General features: G+C 34.6%; 1 protein-coding gene across 2 annotated transcripts in view; it reads left to right on the top strand.

Moving 5' to 3' along the window:
• The window catches only part of PACRG (parkin coregulated), a 251,216-nt gene that overhangs the window by 119,404 nt on the left and 107,831 nt on the right, over positions 1–23,981 (top strand). For both annotated transcript variants that reach the window (XM_074924862.1, XM_074924853.1), the window contains one exon: positions 17,566–17,737. In XM_074924862.1, the coding sequence (XP_074780963.1) occupies positions 17,566–17,737 (172 nt within the window). The remainder of the gene's footprint in view (positions 1–17,565; positions 17,738–23,981) is intronic.

Raw genomic sequence — 23,981 nt, forward strand, 5'->3', positions numbered from 1 at the left:
TGACACGCCCTCTTATTTCACTGCATCTTCCAGACAACAAATTAAGCTACTGAAATGATATTAAATCAATGTAAAAATTTATATAGCTATACAAAAATTTTAGTCACTTTTCAATAAAATACACCAATATTGAAGATATTTGTATAGTGGCTAAAAAAAAAAGATCAGAATTTGCATTTTTCTGCATTACATAGCACTATTTTGGTAGCTAAGTAAACAGTGGGATAACTTGGATGATTAAAATGTAGTGCTACTTCTCTGGGACTTATTCCTTGGTAGCTTGTCTGCTTTTTTATTGTTTGGGTTTTTTTTTTCTCTGAGTGCAGAATTCCTAGTAAGATTTCTAAGGCTACCCTATTCTGCATGGCAAACACACCATGTTACAGTGTGTGCTAAGGAAATAAGTCTGTGGGGAAAAAAAAAAAAAAAAAAGTACCAGGAATTTGCTGAGGCTTCTAAAAAATTGAGATCCCCATTGTATTAGTGAACGCTGTTTATACTTTAGTGGTGTGTCTTATCAAGCTCTGCTGTGCAAAACCACTCTGTAATATATTACCTTAGCTGATCAGTGTATCTACAAATTCAGTCAACTCAAATTGATTAGTGATAGTGTATTTAATCTCCTATGTATTGCCTTTGAACCATTTTTCCAAAGAATAATTAACACATTTCTTCCAAGTCTGACTATACAGCATCTTATTCAGACTATAGTTTGATTAGAAGATATTCATAAAACTTGTATCTGTGAACCTTCTGCACTTGATGTTAGCAGCAACTCTATTTACAAATTCTGTTGCATTTTCATCTATTTTTGAGGGGTTCAGCTCTCATGCTAATTTCCTGTATCAAAACCCATCTAGGCTATCCCAATATTCAAATAAAAATTCTAATTTCTCAGCTATCTTTGGTTGTTTACTTCCATGCTGAGACCTTTTTTATCTGTCCATTAGAATGCGTACTGTAGCAGTGGGCTTTTCTACTGGTTTCAATGATTCTGCTTTGATAGTCAGAGGTCTTTACCATTATAATTAACTTCACTTTGGAGATTACTTTAGAAAAAAGAGCACCCTCCATTTACTTTACATGAATTTGCAGAATTTATGTTGTTAAGATTTAATGACTTCTGGATATTTGTATTTGAGAAAAATTAATTAAGTGGATAATGGCCAGATCTTCCTTGTAAGTCTCGGCTTCTCAAAGTTATTTTATTTTCCCTTTAGACACTGAATAGGAATGATTTGTATTAATATGGCTAACACAAACTCTACAACCTTATTAACAAACAAAAATAAATAGGACATGAGAACTGAGAACACAACTATAAATTGGGCATAAAACTATATCAACCACAAATCAGCTGTGAGTTCTGACATGACAAACTAGTCCAATATAGGACTTAGGCACAAAACAATGTAAACCAAACCAAATGTTGTTGCTCCTTTTACCTACATTAACTTCCTTTCCCCTCCTGTTATATAGTTTTATTTCATATTATCTGAGTAGGTGTTTTTTAAACTTGTAATCTTACCTTTATATTTGACATCGGGTTTAGTCCATTTAATTTTTATGTCCAATTTACTGATATTATTTATTTCTCTGTGCTGTTTAACTGTGAATGAACACAGCCGTGGCCAACTAAATGTTTGAAAAGAAAAAATAAATCATATATATAAGTGTGATTTTTCAAGTTTTCTGTGCAAAATTTATTGCCGTTTATTCTTCTCATCAATGTGAAAACAGAACGGCATTCCTAGTAAATCTAGAAACTCCCCTAAACACAAAACTCTTAGAAGTATCAATCAAAAATCTTATTAAGTAAATGTGTAAAGATACATAGGTAGAATGCATGTCAGTACTCTAACTTACAGACAGATACAACATCATGTGTTGACTTCCTGGGTGTATTCTTTTCAAGGACGGTTTACAAATCCAATGACCTGATCTCCTTTCGTCTAGTAAAAACTATTATAAAAACCTGTTTGTTTCAAATTCAGTTTGCAACACACTAGAAGACAGTTCATCTTTCACTGATAAATCGAATAGAAAAGGCAGAGAACTGGACAATGATCCTGTGAAATACACTCTTGCTGTACTGTGTGATACTGGATTTTGTATAATGTAATTCTTGAGGTTTGCATAGATCATAAAGCATAGTGCTAGCAAGCATTTTGCTGTTAGTTATTTTACTTAAGTTCAGATTACTTTCCACAAATTTGTCTTTGGTTTACACTTTTTGTAACTTTCAATGAAAATAAAAAATCAACCCGAGCTATCATCGCCATAGTCCGTTGCTGTTATTTATCTGAGCCCCTACGGTAATTTTTCCTTTACCATAATTTTTAGGAGAGATTCATCTAGCCAGAAAAAAAGTTATTCAGTCAGTATGCTGGATGGTTCAAATTTAAAGCATTGCTGTGGCAGATTGGTAGCATACTAAATAACCTTAGTAAACATGATCCCGATTTTTTATGGGGAAAAGTCCAATTTTGAGCTAAGAGTGTGAGATTTAGCTGTCTTCTTAATGGCTTCTGCTTTTGAAAGGAGTTGATTAGGAGCATTTTTAAAGTTTTTTATAGAAATTTAAAATATTACTGGTTTTATATATATTTATATATTAAAAATATTATTGTCCTATCTTCAATTTTCTATTCATGTCTGTGCGTTAAGATTTTATATTGGTGACCGCTGCCACAATATCTGCAGTATGTTCAGACCTTAAGTACATATATTTTTTTAAAAATATTTTACTAATTTCCATAAAGACTGTAGATGTGTCTACAAAGTAGATTCACAAAATGTAAGAATGATTCTGGAATCTTTGGAAAAGAACTTGGAATTGGTTTTTTGTTGTTTTAAGTATTAAAGAGCACTGTAAAAAATGCACTCATACAATATAAAAAAAGCTATCATAGTGGCAGTTCTGATGTGTACATCAGTTACACAGAAAAGAGAATGTAAAATGACATCTTACATACCTTTCTAAATACGTGCATGACAGATTCCCTTATAATAAGAAGCATAAACTTCAATTTTCCTTCTTAAATTTATCCAGACTGCCAATAATATGGACCTTTAAACCTATACATTTTCAGCATTACAGGGCACGTGAATATAAATTTTCAAGATAAATTTAGCATTGAAACAAAAGAAGTATAATTAAAGAACATAAAATATATTATGCCAAAGAGAAGAAGACCCATACTCTGACATTTAAAGTAGGGTTGCTAGTCATGGTTTTAATTAGAAAAGAATACTTAACCAACTCATTCAATTGCTAAGTAAGAATAGCACATTTTAGGCAAATGACCATTGGGTTTACCCACATTACAGAAGCTTTTTTATATTTTAAATCTCAAAGACAATTTTGTCTGATACTTTTCTAACCCAACAAAATATGCACTACATTTTAATATTTTCCATCCAGATTTCATCAAAATTACTCCTTCCTTCCAGGGGCTTATTCTATCTTGCTGAAATGAATACAGTTTGGAAAAAGGTTTTCTTGAAATGCAAGTAAATGTTTAATAAAGCAACCATAACTACATAGGGAAGGGTTTCTAAATTCGATGTCTTAAGTCAGTGTTTGATCAACAGTTGGCCCTTCTGAAGTGACGTATTTTTTATACCTAAGTAGATTTGTTATGGGTACCAAATTCAGAAGGATCTGTTGAATTATCTGATTGGTATGAGTGTACTCAGTTATAACACTAAGATAGATCCAGTATCTGAAGAAAACTTCTGTTTGGGCTGGCATGGCATTTTGCACAGAAATCAAAATGACTACAGACAGATAGATTATCACAGGTAAATGAATATGCCACAAAGAAGCAAATGAATAATTTCAATATCTAAGTGTCTGTTAAATTTGTTGGCAACATATGATCTCCAAAAAAAATCAGCAAAGGTCAGATGGATATATTGACTGAATGTCATCTGAAGACTTCTTTCCAACTGTGAAATGCCATTTTCAGTGACACCATCAATGTAACAGTTGTGTTCAGTGACTCATTTCACAGACACCCATGTCAGATGCCACAAGCAACTGTAATCTCCTAAAGCAGAGTTTATTTTTAGCTTTTTGAGAGTAGTATTTTCTGATCAACTTGCTTAATAGTCTTGAGTGATACATCTGCACCAAACATTTTGATCATATATGCTTTGACATATTTATTAGAATATTAAAAAGTAATGCAAGCTGACTTGTATTGATGCTTTTTTTGCAAATGTATTTATGTTCTTCACCTCAGTTGTGTAAGTCATGCCAGCCTCCACATTTATCCTAAAAAATTAACATGGTCATAGTATGGCCTTGAGCATTGACACAGTACTGTTAAATACACAGACAACACAGTCCCTGGTATGATTTTTTCGGGGGCTTATTTGCCTACATAATGCTCATCCATGATCCAGAATAAGCAACTACTGAGACTATTCACAGTATACAATTTAGAGGCAATCACCATATTTTGTACATCAAAGCATTTAGCTGTACAGAAATTCTCTCTTCCACATTACTGTATGTTGGGCTCAGAGAATGACTCCTGCCCTGTTTTAGTTTTAAGTAACGATATAGTTCACGCAAACATCTATTAGTTGTTCTGTAGGTTATCAGTTCTTAAAATTATGAGCTAGTCTTGAGTTTTGACTTGTTTGGAATAACACTGACCTTCATAAGGGGAGGATTTTAGCCTTTCTATGGTAGCCCAATCAGTTTGTTCCAAAATCTGACCTTGAAATTTGCACTAATATCCTAGCTATCTTGTTTCACACTTCTTTCTTGAGAGGACACCACCTTCACAGTGTTTGGTATCAGCCAGCAGATGGTGCAGTATTCCCTTCCATTTCTGAGGCTCTATCAATGTCTGGAATTGTGGTTCATTTAGTATGTGATTCATCTACCTGCAGTTTACCTTTGGGGACCTTGCAGCATTGCTAGCACAGTGTCTCAGGTATTTCATTCCACCAGATCATGACTGAAAAGTGGGAAGTAACTTCAGAGCCATCTTACAGTACTCTTGGAGGCCATGGGACAAAGGATTTCTGGTGGTTGACCTCTTATTCTTAGACAGTCCTCTGCTCCAAAACTTGGTCCATGCTTCTTCTCAGACACACTTACAAGCAGTGAGAATGTTTCGGTTTTCCCCTGTATTATTCCTGAAGTTAGTGAAGATTCACACATTGTGGCCCTGCTTTCTCCAACTGTTTCAGGAAGATTTGATTGCATAATTTATTTGTTGGTAAGATGCAAGAGTTTCTGGTCTGGATATACATTCATGGTAACTGTCCCAATATATTTTAGCATCTTTCTGGATTCTGGATGGTTATCTGGAAATGCTAAGACATTGCTCTTTTCTGGGGAGGAATGTTATTTTTGTCTGTGGAAAATTGAACCAAATGAATCTAGTGGGCTGGGGGAACAAATTCCCAAATGGATGCACCACTAAATTGCTCTAAAAGTTGGGGGAAGACTTTCAAGAATTGTCAGCCAAAAGACAATCAATTATGCAGTTACTTTGTCAACATATGCCAGAGATCCCTTACAGCTTCTTGGCACTTCCTGAAAATTCCTTGGTCTTAAACATCAGTAAGGGTTTAACCAAAGTTTCCCCCTTTAAGAGACCCCGTTAATCAGTACAGAGCTTAATCTAGTTCCTGTGGCTCTGAGGAAGCCACAAGGTGGGTCAGACACTTTTTATGTATGCTTGACTTCACCTTGATGGAAATATGGTTTTCTCTAGTATCTATAATCTATTCCAAGAGAGGGAGGAATTCAGATGTTAGAGGCATAAACATCTTAAAATATTCCAGTATCTGGAATAACCTTAGCCACCCTCACAAAAAAGCAAGTATTTTTATACATTTTGCCGTGCATAATATCCTAAATAGTATTAATTATTACTGTGATGCCTTTTTACATGAAATACCATTAAAATGTATATACTCGGCAAAATGTGCTGGGTGCAAACTGAACAGTTTCTTGAATGCAGTTGAAATTTGGTCTGCTACTTAGTTATATTAGCTCTAGAGATACATAAGTGCTGAGTAACTGGATCACCTTTACACATATTTATTCTTTAATTAAGCTTAATCAGTATGAAAATAAAGTTCGGTTAGGAGCCCTATGCTCCTAGGAAGTGGAGGAAGGTCCAGTAGCTTGTGCATTTTACTTAGATTTGTGACATGATTTTTAAAATGGAATAGTTTAAGTCTGGCAAGAGATTGACTAGATGTCAGTGTTTTGATTTTTAAACTGATAGTCTTGTGTTGCTTTCCTTTTAAAAGTTCAGCAAATGTGCTGACAGTAATGACTTGCTTTGCCATATTTTATTTAACACAACTTGCTGTGACAAATTATTCCCTCGTCTGAACCCATGCTATAAATCATTTAGATTTTACTATATGCATATAAAATATTGTAGATCTCAGCTTCTGTATGTTCATTGGATTAATCATGGAAGAGGTATAACCAAAAGTAGCAAACTTAAATTAATCCGGAATTAGGTGAAGTTGCTCACCAACCTTCTATGACGAGTGCTCCTTTCTGTGACAGCTCAGATAATTCTGCTCAGTGAGCAGAAACTTCTATTTAGCTCCGGCCAAGAACTCCTAAGTAGGTCAATGTGGCACATCACAGCACCAATATGGCATTAATAGAACTAGAATGAGTCACCAGAGGGTGACCTGACCCTCTGTGGCAAACACCTTTCTCCTGGAATTCTCCCCTCAGAGAGGAGAACCTATGAGATAGGACTCACTCTACTGACAGAGTGAGCAGAGAACAGTTCTCATAAGGGGAGATCTGGACCTAGAGGCAGAAAACTTCTCACAATTCTCACTTTCCTCCTAAATAAGCCGCATTTTTAATATGAACTTAATGAACTCCCCTGAAGCTCTTGGAGAAGATATAGTCCATTAAAATCTTCCTCATCTTTCCTTGGCTGGCACTGTATGGATCACTTCAAGTCTTCTTACAAAATGGTATTCCACAATTCAGAGTGTTTTACAGCTTCCAGAAAATTCAAGATGGTAGCAGTTAGAAAATAGTATCACAAAAAATAAATTTTAAAAAATGTTCGTTTTTTTCATGGGTTTAAAAACTTGTATTCAAGAAAGTACCCATATTAGTAATCTTTCTTAATACTGCCTATGTCACTGAGCTTTGCCTCAGGCTGGCTTTTTATAAATCAGATCAGACTGTTAACTGCAGGTCTTTGAAATAAGAACCACCTTTCCTGTATATTTGCATAGTTATCAACATGATTTGGCTTTAATATTAATCAAAGCAACTACCAGAAGCTGCAACATTATAAACGGCAAAAGGAATTGGTAGTTTTTACTTTTCTGTCTTGCATTCTATCTTTACCGCATTGGTAAATAATTTTATTTTTTCAGCCATTTTCAATTCTTTTGAATATTCCATGATTTCTATCATTCTGAATAATGATTTTAATTTAAAATTGTTGTGGACTATGATAATATACTAAGCAGCATCATTTCTGCTAATCTTCAGGGCACTCCACCATTAGCCTTTTTGCTTCTTTGACTGTAACCAGCTTTTAATTCATGAAAGGACTTCATTTTGCCTCCTGTGGCTACTAACTTAATAATCTCCTGAAAAGGACTCTATTGAAAGCTTTTTGAAATCCTAATTTGATATCTAGAGTCAGATAACCTTTATCTATTATTTTGTTAACTCTTAAAACTGTGCCTTAGACTGCTTTCAACAAGCTGAATCTTCAGAGTGCATTCTACAGATTTCTGCTCTGTGTCTAGCAAGCCTGTTTCACAAGAGCAAGAAATGTATAAAACCTTTCAGTGTTGTAAACCAGCTTCTCGGTTCTTGCTAAACTTACAAGACAACCAGTTAAGTCTCTGAGCTCTTGTGCATTATACTGAATATACTTCTGAGAAATACAGATTCTTTTTAAGAAGTCAACCTGAAAAGTAGGTTGTTCTCCTTAAGGGAATTATCCAAATATTTTGTGAGATCTATAAGATTAACTGTATAATAAGACATAAGTGAATACACTGTGGACTATTTCTTCCTTCCTGTTTTGAACAGTTTTCCTTGCTTAATAATAGTTACCCACAAATATGCAGTTGCATCTTTGGAGATTAATAAAAAGTGAGGGAAGAATTTTTTCCAGTATTAATGGTATAGGAATAATACCTAAAAACTTGCAGATTGGAACAGGTGTATGATAGGTATGATATTTTTTTTTCCACTGACAATGCTCAGAAATCCCCCATGGAAACACATTTTTGGAATTTGTGAGCAAAACTATAACATGTCTATTCCTGTAGGGAACCATCAGTAACCTTTACTTTGCTTAGAATAAGGGAATAATGGGAAAGGCTTAAGAAAAGGAAATCGCTTAATCACATTTATATACAGAAACACATTTGCTGCACATTTGCTTTTGTTGCAAAATGCAACTATTTTCTGTTTGGATCAACTTGGAAATTTCGTAACATCTCCGAAATAAGATATTAATGTAGACTTACCTTAAATAATTTTAATACTTTTTCTTTTCTATTGGAGAGAGTGAAAATGGTACCACTGTTTTATTCTATTTATTATGGCCATTCTGCCCACTTTTCTGCCTAGAGATAAAGTCAGGAGTCAGAAACTGAGAGGAACAGTCTCATAGAATGTTCTTAATGTAGAAAAATCACTATTCTAATTCACCTTTGAGTCACTTGTTTTCATAATTTTTGTTATATTTTTAAAAAATCTTGTGTGTGAAAATGCAAATGATAATGTTTAATAACATTTTTACATGTTTTATAAGCTGCCATTATTTCCAAAGCCATAAACCTGCCAGTTTTTCACTATGTGTATACCTGAAACTTATGACAAAATTGGATGGATGGACAATTTTACATTGTAGAAGGTTTTCTGGCATTTTATGCTATGGTTTAATTATTAAAAAAAAAATAGATCTTCAGATAGTTGTTTTTAACTTTCCCAGAGACACTTTTATCTCTGTGCCTTTGTCCCAATGTTCTTGTTTATCTCTAATTTTTATATTTTGTATTATTTTTATTAAAACCAAAGAACTTCAAGTTAATTTGACAGATAGCTTTGCATGAATAATTGGCAAAGAGAAAGGAAAAGAATGCCAAAAAGTGTGAAAACAATTACTTGGCCAATAGCTTTCTGAATGGGATAGAATCAGTTGACACTCTCTCCTGATTTACCTTCACAATTAATTCTTGAAAAATAACATAAGTGTTAGGTTTCAACTTATTAAAAAATGGTACCAAACATTATTTGAGCAAAAGATTAATATCTTTCCTAAAAAGTCAATTTTAAATTAGTTCTGTAGTGACATTCAGCATTGTGTATGTTTTTAGGGGATGGACAAACTGGTCCACTCAACTTCCAATAAAGTTTAAAATGAACTTGATATTGAACAAAGTAAATAAATGATGATCAATATATCCTCCTCAAAAAAGGTAGTGAGAGAGTCTTGCAGCCACCTCCTTTTTATTCTTCTGCCTTCAAACTCTATCTTGGAATGGCGGGAGTTAATCTCTACCAAGCCTCCTCCCCTTGCATATTACTGGGGCAGTATTATCCTCTTTGCTTTACTTTTCAGAGAAGAGGTGTCTACTGGTGTCTAATTAGGTGTCTGCAAAATCTGAATGATTCTTCTTCACAAGGATAATCCTTTGTGCATTCTGTAGTGAATGAACAGAGTTTGTTCTCTGCTTCTTGCTGGTGCCTAAATGCAGCTATGGGGGATTTCTCAGATGTTACAGATGAGGATGGAACTTATTCTACCATAGGGCTATGGACCCCTGAGGCGTCATTAATTCCCATTTGTGTCTCAAAGTAGATATATGTAACACATATAATATCGTATGGCTAAGTGCACATTATCTTTACACATCATGTAATGCTCATATTAGATAATTGCAACTAAGAGAGATTAGCAAAATATAGAGAAATAACGCCACTATCTTAATCTAGAGTTTCACATTTATTATGCTTGTGGAACTCTTACAATATATTAATAAATCATGTAAGAAAAAAATGGAACAATTGGGTGTGTCTAACAAGGCTTTGAGCAGCAAGAAGAATGTAATGAGATAAGCATACACTCTGAAGTGGTGGAGATACTTTTGTCTGCCACTGAGGTTATCGTGTGGTCCATTATTTGCTTCACACAAACAATTCTCAAGTACATTCCACATTTGTCAGAGTCATGTTTACAGAGCACTTTTCTCAGGGTGCATTCATCTTCTATTTATAATGCTTCCCATCAATTAAAATAAAGCAATCCTTTGAGCATAGTCTACAGCTATTTGCTGTATTAGAAGAACAGTATATGGCTTTTTTAGAAATCAGTTGAGTCAGATAATCTAATGTGATCAGAATCCAAATAAATAAGAACAAGTTAACACTTGATTTCCTTAACTTTTTTTAGTTTGGTGTATTCCTTTGTATCAGTTTGTTGCTGTTATTTCCAAAGAAGAATTAATGGAGATAAAGTCTGGATATTTTATATTAGGGAAAATTTATTATAATAATGGGTGAGATCTCACAATTGCCTGGTGTAGTAGCATTAATGCTTTCCTATCTATGCTAGAAATATCTCATGTATTTTAAATAATATTTGCCCTTTTCATATCTGTATCATATTGGTGGCTCATAACGATTAATTAGTCTGCTGAAGACTTTTTCCTGTCTTATTATATCACACTGATTAACTCCTATACTGTGGAGAAATCCTTGCTATTAGTTCACCACTTTAACATTGCATGTCATACTATAAGGCCTGTGCCTCATAATCAAGGGGGGGTTTGTCATCCTGGTTTTTCCTGCATGATATGTTGGCCCTCCTCTGTATTGGCAAGACCTGCCTGATCTGTATTATCAGCAAAGTGTGTATTTATAAAATTTAAATCCAGACAGTACAATTAAAAAGATTTGTGAAAATGCAAGGATAGAATCCCCTCCCCCCTCAGAAACACCCTAGATTATCTTCTGGATGACACAGCTCACAGACGGTTAGAGATTCACACATGTGGTTTAGAGTCCATTTCTTAAGTAATTAGCTTGCATTTATAGGAAGTGATTTCAGGATTTTTTTTTACCCTCCCTCTAGCTGGGGAGGGATTTACACAAATTTATATCTTCCTTCTCCTTGCCCCCATTTCTCATCCAATCATTGATCCTCTAGTTACTTAAGGAATAATTTGACCTTCTTGTTGACTATTAGTTTTCCTCACCTCAGTAACCATACTAAGATTAGATTGTCACCTTCAGGTGTGGCAACTGAAAAGGAAATGTCTTGGTTATCATATGCAGGACCATCACCATTGCTATTAGCAATTGTTCTCCAAATAATATCTGTGGAGTATGTCTGCTGTGATGACATAAATTTGCGTTTTTGATTTTCAATAACGTTACAGAGGTCTTGATCATATCCAGTTCTAGCCATTGTTGTTTACAGTAGATTATGAACAGACTGGTTTTGCTGTATTGCCAAATAATTTTGATCAAACCATTTCTGTTTCAGTCATGCTTCTCATTCATATGTATCAAGTATGCACCAAAAGTAAGTGGATGCATTTTGTTATTAATATTTCTCCATAATTTGAAAATAATCCACATGGATAAGGCAGCAGTGTCAGCTGAGAGAAAGTGGTGGAAAAATGAGGGAGAGGTGCAAACAAGGCAATTAGACTGCAGGGATAAAGAGTTGTATTGCTTTATTTTGGAGCTATATATAGAAGAAACCTCATTTGGCAGATAGGAATAATAGCTAGAAATTAATTATCAATTATATGCCCCTAAAATGAGAATGAGAAAAGAGTTTAGAACTGCATTTACTTGAAGGTGCGCATCATAGTTGTGAACCTTTTCACATCATGCTCCTCTTCAGTGTTCTCAGACTTAATTTACTGTGTTCCAACTTCATTTAAAAGAGCAATAGGACGTTAAGATGTAGAGAATACTATGGAAAATTGAATTATATCTTGCTATATAAAATATAAGGGAACCATAGTTCTCCCTAGCTTTTCTCAATTATTATTGACGACAGCATTACTCTTGTAACTAACATAATAAAAAGAAATGCAATAAATTCAAAATGATTATCTATGTAACATTTCTGGATTGGGTTTTTTTTGTTGTTTTGGGTTTTTTTTACATTAAGTAATATTTCAGAGCTGAATTCAGATAGCCAGTAGAATAACACACCAAAAATATTTATTATTGCTTCTTCTGATTTATCTATGGGAGGCAAGTGTTTTCTTTTGTGATTTAACTTGTGGGAAGTTAAATGTCTACACAATATGTTAAAAAGACTCTAACTCTCTGAATTAAAAGATTTCTATTGGGGTATTTATCTAGTTTCTCCCTCACCATTATCTGTTTCTCTTCAAGTCTGATAATCTTCCACTCGTCTTAAGATAAGTATTTTATTATTTCATTGCAGAATGCAAAATATAGGTACAACTTCCCTCTTTTTTTTTTTTTTTTTTTGATAGGGCACAAGTAATAACTTAGAGTAAGAATCTTTCAGTAGAGAATCTTTGTCATATGAGCCTATGTAGTACCTATTGAAAGGTGAAATACAACAGACTAAAGACAATAATTTCTTGCTGGAAAACTTGTAGGGACTATATGCAACAGCAGAATTGAGCTTTAGAACCGTAAGTACTATAGGCAAAGTTACCATATTAAAAACTCCAGTCTAGAAAATACTAATGAGCATTACCTGCTCAATAGTGAAGATTAAAACTAACATCCCATTATGAATCAAGAGATAAATATACTAAAAGCAAGAAACCAAAAAACTTTGAAATGCATGGGCTTCATCTTGACTATGGGTAGAGGATATTGGAAGAAAAAAAGAAATCTTGGAAGAAGGTTGAAAGAAATCTTGGAAGAAAAATCAGAAAGGAAGTTCAAAACTGAGACTATTCAAGAATGTTTCTGCTTTTCTCTTTCCATTGACCTAGAAAACAGAGGTGAAATGGCTGGTAGAGAATAGAAAACAAATCTTGAAAGGAACTATTATTTTACCAAATAATCCTTACAAAAGCTTTACAATCCTTACAAAAATTCCTGTTTGTCTTTATCAAACCAACAATTCCAGACTTTCTTTTACTATACCTAATTTTTATGCCTTAGAAAAAGATGTTAAATGAGTACATAAACAGTTTAATAGAATGTTTCTAGGAGGTCAAATCCAATTTTTGGATAATCATATCAAAGACATATAGTATTATGTAATTAGTTGCATGAAATGAGATGGAGAATTAAGTTGTTTATGTACCTTAAACACTAGCTTTTAAAACTCAGCTTTGCCTTATAGATTACCAGATTAAATATGATTATTTAAGACAGGCCAATGACATCCTTACCGTCAAACTTCTGTACCTTAAATTCTCTCAAATAGCTTGCTTTCTTCATCTAACAGGCCCGATTATTTTTATTATTCACTCTTTGTATCTGGGTTTTAATTATCTCAGCAGACTTGCCTCTCACTATGAGCTGCTTCGCAGGAACAGATTTTCTGCTGAATATATTAACTGTGATCCTGCCATTGGTTTCTTCCCATCTTGTGCGTTGGTTATACATATTGATAAAATAACAGTTATAAACTGTATATTATTTCTTTTTCACCCAAGGACCTTATAGTATACATAAGTAACATGGAAGTTTCATGAACCAGAAGATTTTACTGATTGTAATACAGCTGGTTTTGCTGTGTGATCATATTTTATAGTAATATATCAACTTTTATGAGTTGCCCTATTCAGTGAAAATTCAGAGGCTGGGTTCTCACAACTTACAGATCACTAGTACAGTAGTTCATAATGATTATTGTGAGATTTCTTCTTAAAATGCATAGTTGCAGCATTATTGTCAGATGTGGACAATTTTTGCCAAGAATTTGGGCTTTAATCAGCATTTTTTGTGGGGGATGTGAAAAACAAAAGAATTTTGTGGGTGTAAAGAGAAAAAACACATTTTTCTCTAAACAGCTGTATAATAGCCACTTTTAAAAGCTAAATAGTAAACACAGAAGGAAAGTGTTTCACACCATAGAATGTAAGGCAAAATATTTCTGGCTTCCATATTGTGGGAGTTATTATAGAGCACAAAATACGAAGTAAAAATTGGCTGTATGCTTGGACAGCTGACACTTCAAGAAATGAGTTAGAAATCAGTATCCTTTTCAAAGCCATGCCAGTTGCCAACCACTTATGGCTTTGGAACTAATGAGGAAGTGAGGAGTACACACATGCTTTATGATCTACAGTTTGTCATACCTATATTTTGTAGAGATTTTTTTTCATAATAAAGCTTTTGTGTCGTGTGTAAAAATCAGATTTGTTTTTAAACCTAGAAATCATATTTGCCTTAAAGTTAATATATATAATTCCTATGTAAATATAATATATAACACAGTGTTGATAGATAAAGCTAATATCTTTTATTGACCACTTATTATCACTGAAAAACAGTGACAAGCTTTTGAACACACAAGCTTTATGTTTGAAAGAAAAAGTGTATTTCAAGGGCAAAGAACAGCTGAGAAAAATTGCTCAGAGTATCAGAAATATCACATCTTTGAGAAGAAGGATAACTGGTAGATAGTTAGAGGAGATTGACTAATTTCATTGAATGACTCCAGCGTGTCCAGAGAAGGGCAACGGAGCTGGTGCAGGGTCTGGAGCACAGGTCGTACGGGGAGCGGCTGAGGGAACTGGGGGTGTTTAGTCTGGAGAAGAGGAGGCTGAGGGGAGACCTCATCGCCCTCTACAGCTCCCTGAAAGGAGGTTGCAGAGAGCTGGGGATGAGCCTCTTTAACCAAGGAATAAGTGATAGGACAAGAGGGAATGGCCTCAAGTTGCACTAGGGAAGGTTTAGACTGGGTATTACGAAGTATTTCTTTCCACAAGGGGTTGTTAGGCGTTGGAATGGGCTGCCCAGGGATGTGGTGGAGTACCCAACCCTGGAGGTGTTTAAGAGTCGAGTCAATTTAGCGCTCAAGTTGGGAACTGTCAGTGCTAGGTGAACAGTTGGACTAGATGATCTTCAAGGTCCTTTCCAACCTAGATGATTCTGTGATTCTGTGAGATATTAGTGAAGAGTGAGAGAAAACAAATGAAAGATTCTACTATATATGTTTTGAGCAAAATAGTTGCAAATCTTGATTCAGTAATCTAAACATGGATGTACATCCATCAAAGATATTTTTCCCCAGAAATAGTTTGTAATTTTGAAAGAGTTGTCAAAAATCCATGTATGGAATGAATTCTAAAAAACAAGAAAAAAAGACATAATCTAATAAAGATGTTTTTCCTTGTGAAACACACACACACAGAGTTAAAAAAAAAAAAAAAAAACCAACCAAAAAATAAATTACTAATTGTTTCTCTCTTTTTCACACCTAAAGCTTTCCCCAGACACAACTAGCTGTTGTAGGTTTTGTTTTCAATTTTCTGAAACTAGAACATTCAAAAACAAAAAATGAAATCTAATAATATTATAAACTACAAATTAAAAGTTAAAAAGAAAAATATCAAAGGATGTTTTACTGTCCTATTGACAGACAACAGGAAAAAATTGCTTCTTCTTAGTCATGCTTTTTTGTCAATGATTTTTTAGCCACTTAGCCTCTTCTTACCTGATGCAGGTTTCTTGCTGTAATGAACAATTTGACCTCTGACTTACACTTGTCACCTGAAGTTTGTAGTTGCTATATTGCTGTCTTCTGTTCTTTGTGACTTTGTGGGCAGACTTTTTTTACCATCTCACAAGTATTGTCTGTAGCAAGATGAATGTCCTGAAGAAATACAAAACCCATCACTTTAGGAATTTAAATATCTTTTGATTTTTGTTTTGTAAAGATCTTCATAGATGGTTGCTTGGCATAGTTATTTTTGAGCTTTCTTACAAATTGACCCTGGGATATGGACCCTAAAGGCATCTGATAAAAGCATTTCCCCTTGTGAAACAAGAAGACAGTGAACAAAAATTACAGATAAGCCATCATATTTGATGCTGTGAAAACAAGAAATGTAGGTTTCATTTGTTCCTTCTTCCTCATGGTTCATTACTGGGACTTGATTTCATTCACATAGGTGAATCAGCATTATGCAATTGTTCTTTTTAGTCTCCTATAACAATCTGTGTATGTGAGACTATGTAAGTATGTAACTGGTGCTACGTCTGCCAATGGTGAGATGCTCACAGCAAATGTAAAAGACTTATTTTCAAGTGTCTGTTCCAATTAATCTTCATTTATTGTGGATGGATCAGTTTCAACATCAAAGATTGAAGCGATCAAGTCAGTAGCTGAGATGCACAAGACCAGGATTCAGACCTACTTGGAGTCAAGAAGGGAGGAAAATGAATCATGGTTGCAAACAGAGGATGTATGTCTGCTGCTTGGTGACTATGGGATTTACCCAAGAAGTGTAAAACCCAAGTTCAATTCTTGGCTGCTTTATTTCAGACTTTTCTTCCACAATTCAAGTGAGAATGTGTTTATTGGCCCCAAATCAAGGGCTGGGTATTTGTTTGCTTAACCTGACAATTTTTTTTAGGATATTTGGAGCTTCAGCTTGGTCTGTGTGACAAAGCTTGTTAGGTGTGAAGGAGGAAGCATCTATCCAATACCAAAATATAAGCTTGCTCAAAAACTAGGGTAGCAGCTAAGCAGTGTTTTAAAGATGGAAGTGGATGCCTAAAGAGATTAATTGATCTCCAAGTGATTTTGAGGATCATACTCTGTTCAGAGAAAGTGCTTTGCTGTTGAGTCACTTCTTAGCTGTATTCAGAACTTTGACAGGCTGAAAGCAAACAACTTCTGGTTCTCTCTGGCTGTCCTGGGTATATGTAGCATCAGAGTGCTGATGGGTAGAAGAAGGAAAAAGGAGAAAAACTAGGATAGAGTCAAAATCCCTCACAAAGTCTATAACTTTGGAAAAGTAGTGCACTTTGTATTTTAGAATGGGAGATTCCTATTAGAAATAGGTACCAAATTTCTCTGCCTTTTTTTCACAGAGACCCATGAAATTTCTTCAGCATACTGCTCCTAAAATTAATCGGAAATAAAAATAGGTCAAAATTCTAGAAAGTTGGGAATTCTGTACAAATATTTGTGCCATGCTGCATATTTTTTGGTTACAGGATTCTTTCTCTTATTGGTTCTTTTGAGTGTCCAAGTGAAGATGTAAAGATCAGATTTTTCTGAAATAAACAGAACATTATTCTTAAAATACTGATTTGATTCCCATGGGTAACTTACAAAGAAAAGTGTTCAATCAAGAATATCAGAATCTGTTACTGACATCAAAAAGTGAAAATATATATGAGCATATTCATTTTAATTCTGTTCTTTAGGTCTAATATTTCTGGATTTCGATATTTGGCCATAAACCATATTTGAGACTTAATGATATTCTGCAGTGATAAAAATTAAAATTATTTGCTAAACATACCTGTGTAGATGGCATGAGTTATCTGTTGGCTAAATCCCATTGTATTATTATTGAAAAATTGCATTAATTTGTTTATTTATTTTGTATTTTCAGGTAGAGATTGAAAAGCTGGACTATCATTACTACCTGCCTTTGTTTTTTGATGGGCTTTGTGAAATGACATTTCCATATGAGTTTTTTGCTCGTCAAGGAATCCATGACATGCTGGAACATGGTGGAAACAAGATTCTTCCTGTCATTCCTCAGCTCATTATCCCAATAAAAAGTAGGTGAGCATGTGGGAAAAAAAACAAACCTAAAAATGCATTTATATAGTGTAGATTTTTGACAAGTTGCTAAGTAAGCAATAAAACATGACAGGCTGTATATTTCATGGAGATTATTGCAAATGTGACTAAATTGTAGGGTGTAACACCAGAAGGCCTATGCCTTCAATCACCTGGTACCTTCAGTAATCTAGAAGAATAGACTGTCTGGTTAGTGTTTTTCTTATTACCATGTGGCTCTTGGTTTTTGAAATGTGAAGTGACATTTTCTTAACTGATTTTGTATATTTATTATGTAAATCCATTACTGTAGTAACCAGTTCATCTAAAATGACAGGAGAAATCAACAGATGAAGCTTAGGGAATTATGTTTCTTTCTGCCATTTTTTTTACTCCACAGTTCTCCTATATTTATTCACTAGATATCTTTTCTATCATCATTCTCATTAATTTGCATATACGTATATCTATCCAAATTGGGAGTTCTGCCTGACAAATTAAAGTTGTATGTAAAATTCTGGCATTCAAAAATATATTGACTTTGAAGTTTTTATATATTTGAACATAGGTTTTTTGTAGAAAAATTATGTGAAAAGTAATAAATTATTTTAATACAAGTGTAATACCACTAAAACTAAAACTTCTTGAAACACCTGGTGTTTCCAAGGATACTATTTTGTCCTTTCTTGTTTCTTTAAATCTGTGCTTCAAGGAGATACTATTCTGAACCATTATCCTTCTGTAGTTAGGTATTACGATTCTTAAGTCTGCATGCTACACCTATACTAAAAAATGCTCATATTTGTTAAACTTGGCTTCTGTTTTGCTGTTGATCAGTAATGGTATCATTGCTGTCTTTTGTCCTATTTTCCTGAGATGATTTAGCATCCATGCTAATACACATCAAAACAGAGTCATTGTATTTGTGTTACAGATTTAAGAGTCAAATACAGTTTTGGAAAAGGGGAAAGAGAATGTAGTTTGGATTCTGATAATACTGAAATAAGAGTGTTGGAAGGGTGAAAATTTTCATTTTTTCATTCAGTTCTTTCCCATTTAAAAAAATTAATTATAGATATCATTATCTTACTGTAGATTTTGAAAATGACAAAAAGAATATATAATATTCAGAATGGTTACTCCATAAGTGACACTTGTGAAAGGTTTTGAAAACAATGTTACAGGTTTTTCTTCCTAAAAGGGAAGCACATAAAGAGAGGAATCATGTCATTTATTTAAAGCTGTATTTCCAACACCACCCAAATATATTTATAGTAGTATCTTTTTTTTTTTTTTTAAGCTGAAATAATTTCTTCAGAGAAGACTGTAAGTTTATGACAGGAGCTACTCAGTTAGGATTTAAAAGTCTTGCTGAGACCAGAATCTAGCTTAGAAGTAATTACTTGGAAGCTTTAGCTGTTACACAGCTTTTAGCATTAGAAAGAGACTGCTAGGTAAGGATATTTATATGGATTTGATATACAGTCTTTTAAATCAAGTCATAATTTATGATGCTGGAACACATTCAAGGATCTGCTAGCTGTTGGTTTAGCTTTATTTTATTGTACAATGCCTTTTTTTTTTATTTAAAAAGGTTCTGTGTTGGCTTTAATGTGTGAAGAATCAAAGTATTATCAGTGATAAAGTCTTCTTCCTAATTAAAGACATACTAATACTAAAAAAAGACACTGCCATCCCAAGCAATCTGGAAGTATGTACTTCTAAGAGTTTTTAAATTTGCTGTGACAGTGTGATATAGTAGTGTAGTCAGAGATGTACGTTTCTGTGACTCAGCTGCATCCACAATAAACTCAGATATGTTTTACACATATTACTGTCGCTAACGTGTCCCACTGGGTGAGTTATATCTGATTAACCAGTCTTCTTCTAGACCACTACCATATTTCTACTGTGAAAGAGTGAATCAATTGATTGTTAGGCAAGGTAATATATATATGATGGAGGGTAAAGGGATAAAAGAGAGACGGAAAAATAACTCCACAGATAGAATGCTTTTAAAAGCAACATGTTGATCAAAGGAAAACATTAGTGAAGAGCTACTCTCTAAAAGCATTTTAAGTTAAATATTAGAAATCTCTATTATATTTAAATGATTTAAGGAGAAATCTATCCTCCACCCAGCCTTGCTTAAAGTTCACACTTTTGAACACTATATCATTAAAGAGGAAAATTATATTACTTCATGAATGTGGGTTACTGTAATCCCAAATCCTTTCAACTAATATTATTCTGGTTATACAAACAGGCGATAACAAAAGGCAAACAACTGAAATTAACAGGTCCAGTTCCATTACTAAAATACTTGAAATATGACTAAAATAATATGGAAGAATGCTATTTAGTTGCAAAATAATTGCTTATTTTTGATTGTCATATTGAAAGTCACCCTTTTTTTTGAAATTCAGAGGAAGAAAAATTATCTCAGGTTGGAGGCATTGATTTTTCAAAGAGAAAAATGTTCAAAATATATTTTGATTTCTCAAAATAAAACTTCAAAATATATTGTGCCTTGCAGTAGCAAAACATGATAAAATAGTTTACAAATTGCATGGCATAAAAATCAGGAAAAACAAATCACCTGTATATGTCAAACTTGTAAGGAATCCAACTAAAAATAATAAAAAAAGCAAAATCAGAAAAAGTGCATACTTTAAAGTGTTAAGACTTTTTACTTCCTTTCACTGAAGGTGTATGCAATCCCATTGTCTGAGGTATTTAAACTAGAGCAAAGATTCATAAATTGAGATATAGGGCCAATAGCAAAGTACTTTGTAGAGGTGTTATGGAAGTTCTGGTGTTCAACACACAGCTGAATATTTTCTTTGCCAGAAAGATATGTATCATTATTTTCATTGTGCAGACAGGTAAAGAGGTAGAAAGAGGCAAATTTTGCCCCACACCACAAACTGCATTGGTGGCAGAGAGCAGAACAGAAGCCAGACACACAGCCCTGGGGTGGCAAGAAAAGCTGCCTGTAGGTCACATGAGACTTCCCTTATTTTTAGGGAAGAGAGGGATCTGTCTGGCCCCACTATGACTAATGTATCTTAAAACTCACTTGTAGCCTACCATTGCCTATAGCCAGCCAAGAATAGCCAGAAAAAGTGTGTGAGGGTGAGAGATGCCTAATGCACCATGTACTTGTCAATAGAAAACTCCTGTTCTAAATTCCGTGTGGTCATTATGGGAATGTAAAATTCCTTTTGATACTCATTTTTCTGGGCAAATTATTGCTTTTAATATTACACTTGCCTTAACAAATCCCACATCAGAAAAGCCTTAAGTCCTTTCACTTGCTTTCATTAGGCTTCTGCAACTGAATTTTCTGATTCAACATGAGACATGCATGCAGACTAAGGGGACAGAAAGTTTCTACACCTTTGCCTGAGTAACGTCAGGGACATCCAACACCATGTGTGGAAGCACCTCCTCTCCTTTCAAAGGCAATGAATATGCTACCATTTATATTTTCTTTGCTGGCAACATAGTTGTAGGAGTTTCCGACCCCTTCACACACAAAGTGACCAGTCGTTCCAGCTCCCATGCTCCAGTTCATTGCAACTGACTTTTGCTAATTTAATTGTTTGTGGAGCAACTCGGTGAATCTCAGTTCTAGATGTATTAAAAAAAAAAACAACAACAAACAAAAAACAAAACCAAACCTAAAATAAAACCAAAATATTATCAGAGTGGCATTACTTTTAAACTCTGGTCATTTCAATGGTCTAGTTTATAGCTGCACTGTCATAAATGAAGGAATAGTACAAAATAATACAGAAGTTGGAGTAAATGAGATGATCAGTAGGAACATCTTGATCTAGCTTTACTAATGAAGGAAATAATGTGAAATTAAACACTTAAGCATCTTGGATCATGCACTTGCTAGAATCCTTTTGTTCTGTACTGTGAATCCTGAAATGGACACATAGGCAATTTGATTTTAGTCCTAGCAGCCACATCTTTGCATTTCAGTTGGAATTTAGATAGAATCATTGTTTGTACACAGTTGCAGTCAGCAGACCAGAATTTCTGATTGAGTCCAAAAATAATAATCTCCATCCTAAGAAATAATGAAGTTTTACTTTTGAGTCTTTTTCCATACTGTTAAAAATCTGTTCTGTGACACAGTAGATCAAGGATACCTTAAACTTTGTTGAAAATGTTTCATTAAGGGAAACAGATTTTTTCTGACTCAGATACAGGGAAATGCAAAGTGTGGTCCTCTCTCAGTGTCACCTACAGTGTTCTTTTTAATGTTTAAAAAATTTCTAAATTAAACTGATTTCTGTTTTCTTATTCTCCATGTTCTATTTAAATGTAAGATGTGGATTGTTATCTTAGATAACAGTGTAGTTAATTCCCAGCTAATGTCAAATCAGTGTCACTTGCATTTACGTAAGTTGAAACTCTTGCTAGCAATTGTTCTAAGCACATTTATATTTATATTTCTCGTCATATATTTTCACTCTATTTGAGTATTTAGTAGTAATTAACTACTTTCTTATTTCACAGAATGCTTAAATTTTTTTATGGAATAAATATGGGTTTTTGGGCTGTAGTTTTTTGGTTTGTGTTTTGGTTGGTTTTGTTTTTTTTTTTCTGCAAATCATGTAAATTGATTTCTGTCATCTACAGCAAGTAAATTAAACCTTGAATGGAATTGTTCCTCCTGACTGACTGTTGCTCTTGAGAACCAGTTCTGGTTGTTAAAATCACAGACTGAAAAATAACTAAACAAACTAGTTTTTAAAGACTTAAAATGCTTTTAAAGAAGGCAAAGGTCTCATTTTACAAAAAAAGTTGTCCTGATTCTTAAATACCAAAGCATTTCTCCCCTGCAGGTTCCCATCAACCAGTACAAGTGACTGCAATTAGAAGGCTTATGTTAGATTCCACCACTCAAAACTGGTCATTTCAGGTAGTTCTAAATAGTATAGAAACTGGATTCGTTTTTACTCCTCTTTATTCCTGTCTATGAGGAGAAAAAGTATTTCTCATTCAATAGAGATAAAGCTCATCCATGTTTGGAAAGTTAAATCTGCAATTAACATCTCTCACGTTTGAAGTTGGAGTTAGAACTGTTCTCTCCTGAATTTATTAATTTATTAATATTTAGCATTTATTACTACTGAATTTCATTCGCCATTTTATCACCCAGTCATTCTGTGCTGTAAAGTCCTTCTGCAGTTCTTCAGAGTGAGCCCTTAACTTTGGCACCTGGAGTAACGGCATCATCAGAAAACTTTGTTATCATTAGTAAACATCTCTTCCAAATCACCTATGAATCTACGGAAAAACATGAACTTCAGCTCAGATTCCTGCAAGGCTCTACTAGTGATACTCCTCCTCTGTGGCCATTTATTGTAGCCCTCATTTCCTATCTCTAAACAATTATTTATTTATTTGTTTGTTTGTTTAATTTATATGCAAACCATGGCAGTTAAGTGTTTCAAAAGCCTTCAGTGAGGGACCTTTACTTTTAGTAAAAAAGAAAACCATATTAGAATGAATCATAGAATGGTTTGGGTTGGAAGGGACCTTAAAGATCACCTCGTTCCAAACCCCCTGCCATGGGCAGGGACACCTTCCCCTAGACCAGATTGCTCAAAGCCCCGTCCAGCCTGGCCTGAACACTGCCAGGGAGGGGGCAGCCACAGCTTCTCTGGGCAACTTCTTCTGGAGTCTCACTGCCCTCACAGTGAAGAATTTCTTCCTTACATCTAATCTAAATCTGCCCTCTTTCAGTTTAAAACTGTTACCCCTTGTCCTGTCACTACACTCCCTGATAGTCTCTCCCCATCTTTCCTGTAGCCCCCTTTAGGTACTGGAAGGCTGCAATGAGGTCTCCCCAGAGCCTTCTCTTCTCCTGGCTGAACAACCCCAACTCTCTCAGCCCATCCTCATAGGGGAGATGCTCCAGCCCCCTGATCATCTTCATGGCCTCCTCTGGACCTGCTTGGTCTGTGACCTCCTCTGGTCCATGTTCTTATTATGTTGGGGGCCCCAGAGCTGGGCACACGACTCAGGTGGGGTCTTATGAGAGCAGAGCAGAGTAGAGGGAGAGAATCTCCTCCCTCAACCTGCTGGTCACACTTCTCTTGATGTAGCCCAGGAGCGGTTGGCTTTCTGGGCTGCGAACCCACATTGCTAACTGATAGTCAGTTTTCCACCCACTAATACCCCCCAAGTCCTTCTCCTCAGGGCTGCTCTCGATCCACTCAT

Source organism: Athene noctua, chromosome 1, assembly GCF_965140245.1.
Source record: "Athene noctua chromosome 1, bAthNoc1.hap1.1, whole genome shotgun sequence".
Taxonomy (NCBI): domain Eukaryota; kingdom Metazoa; phylum Chordata; class Aves; order Strigiformes; family Strigidae; genus Athene; species Athene noctua.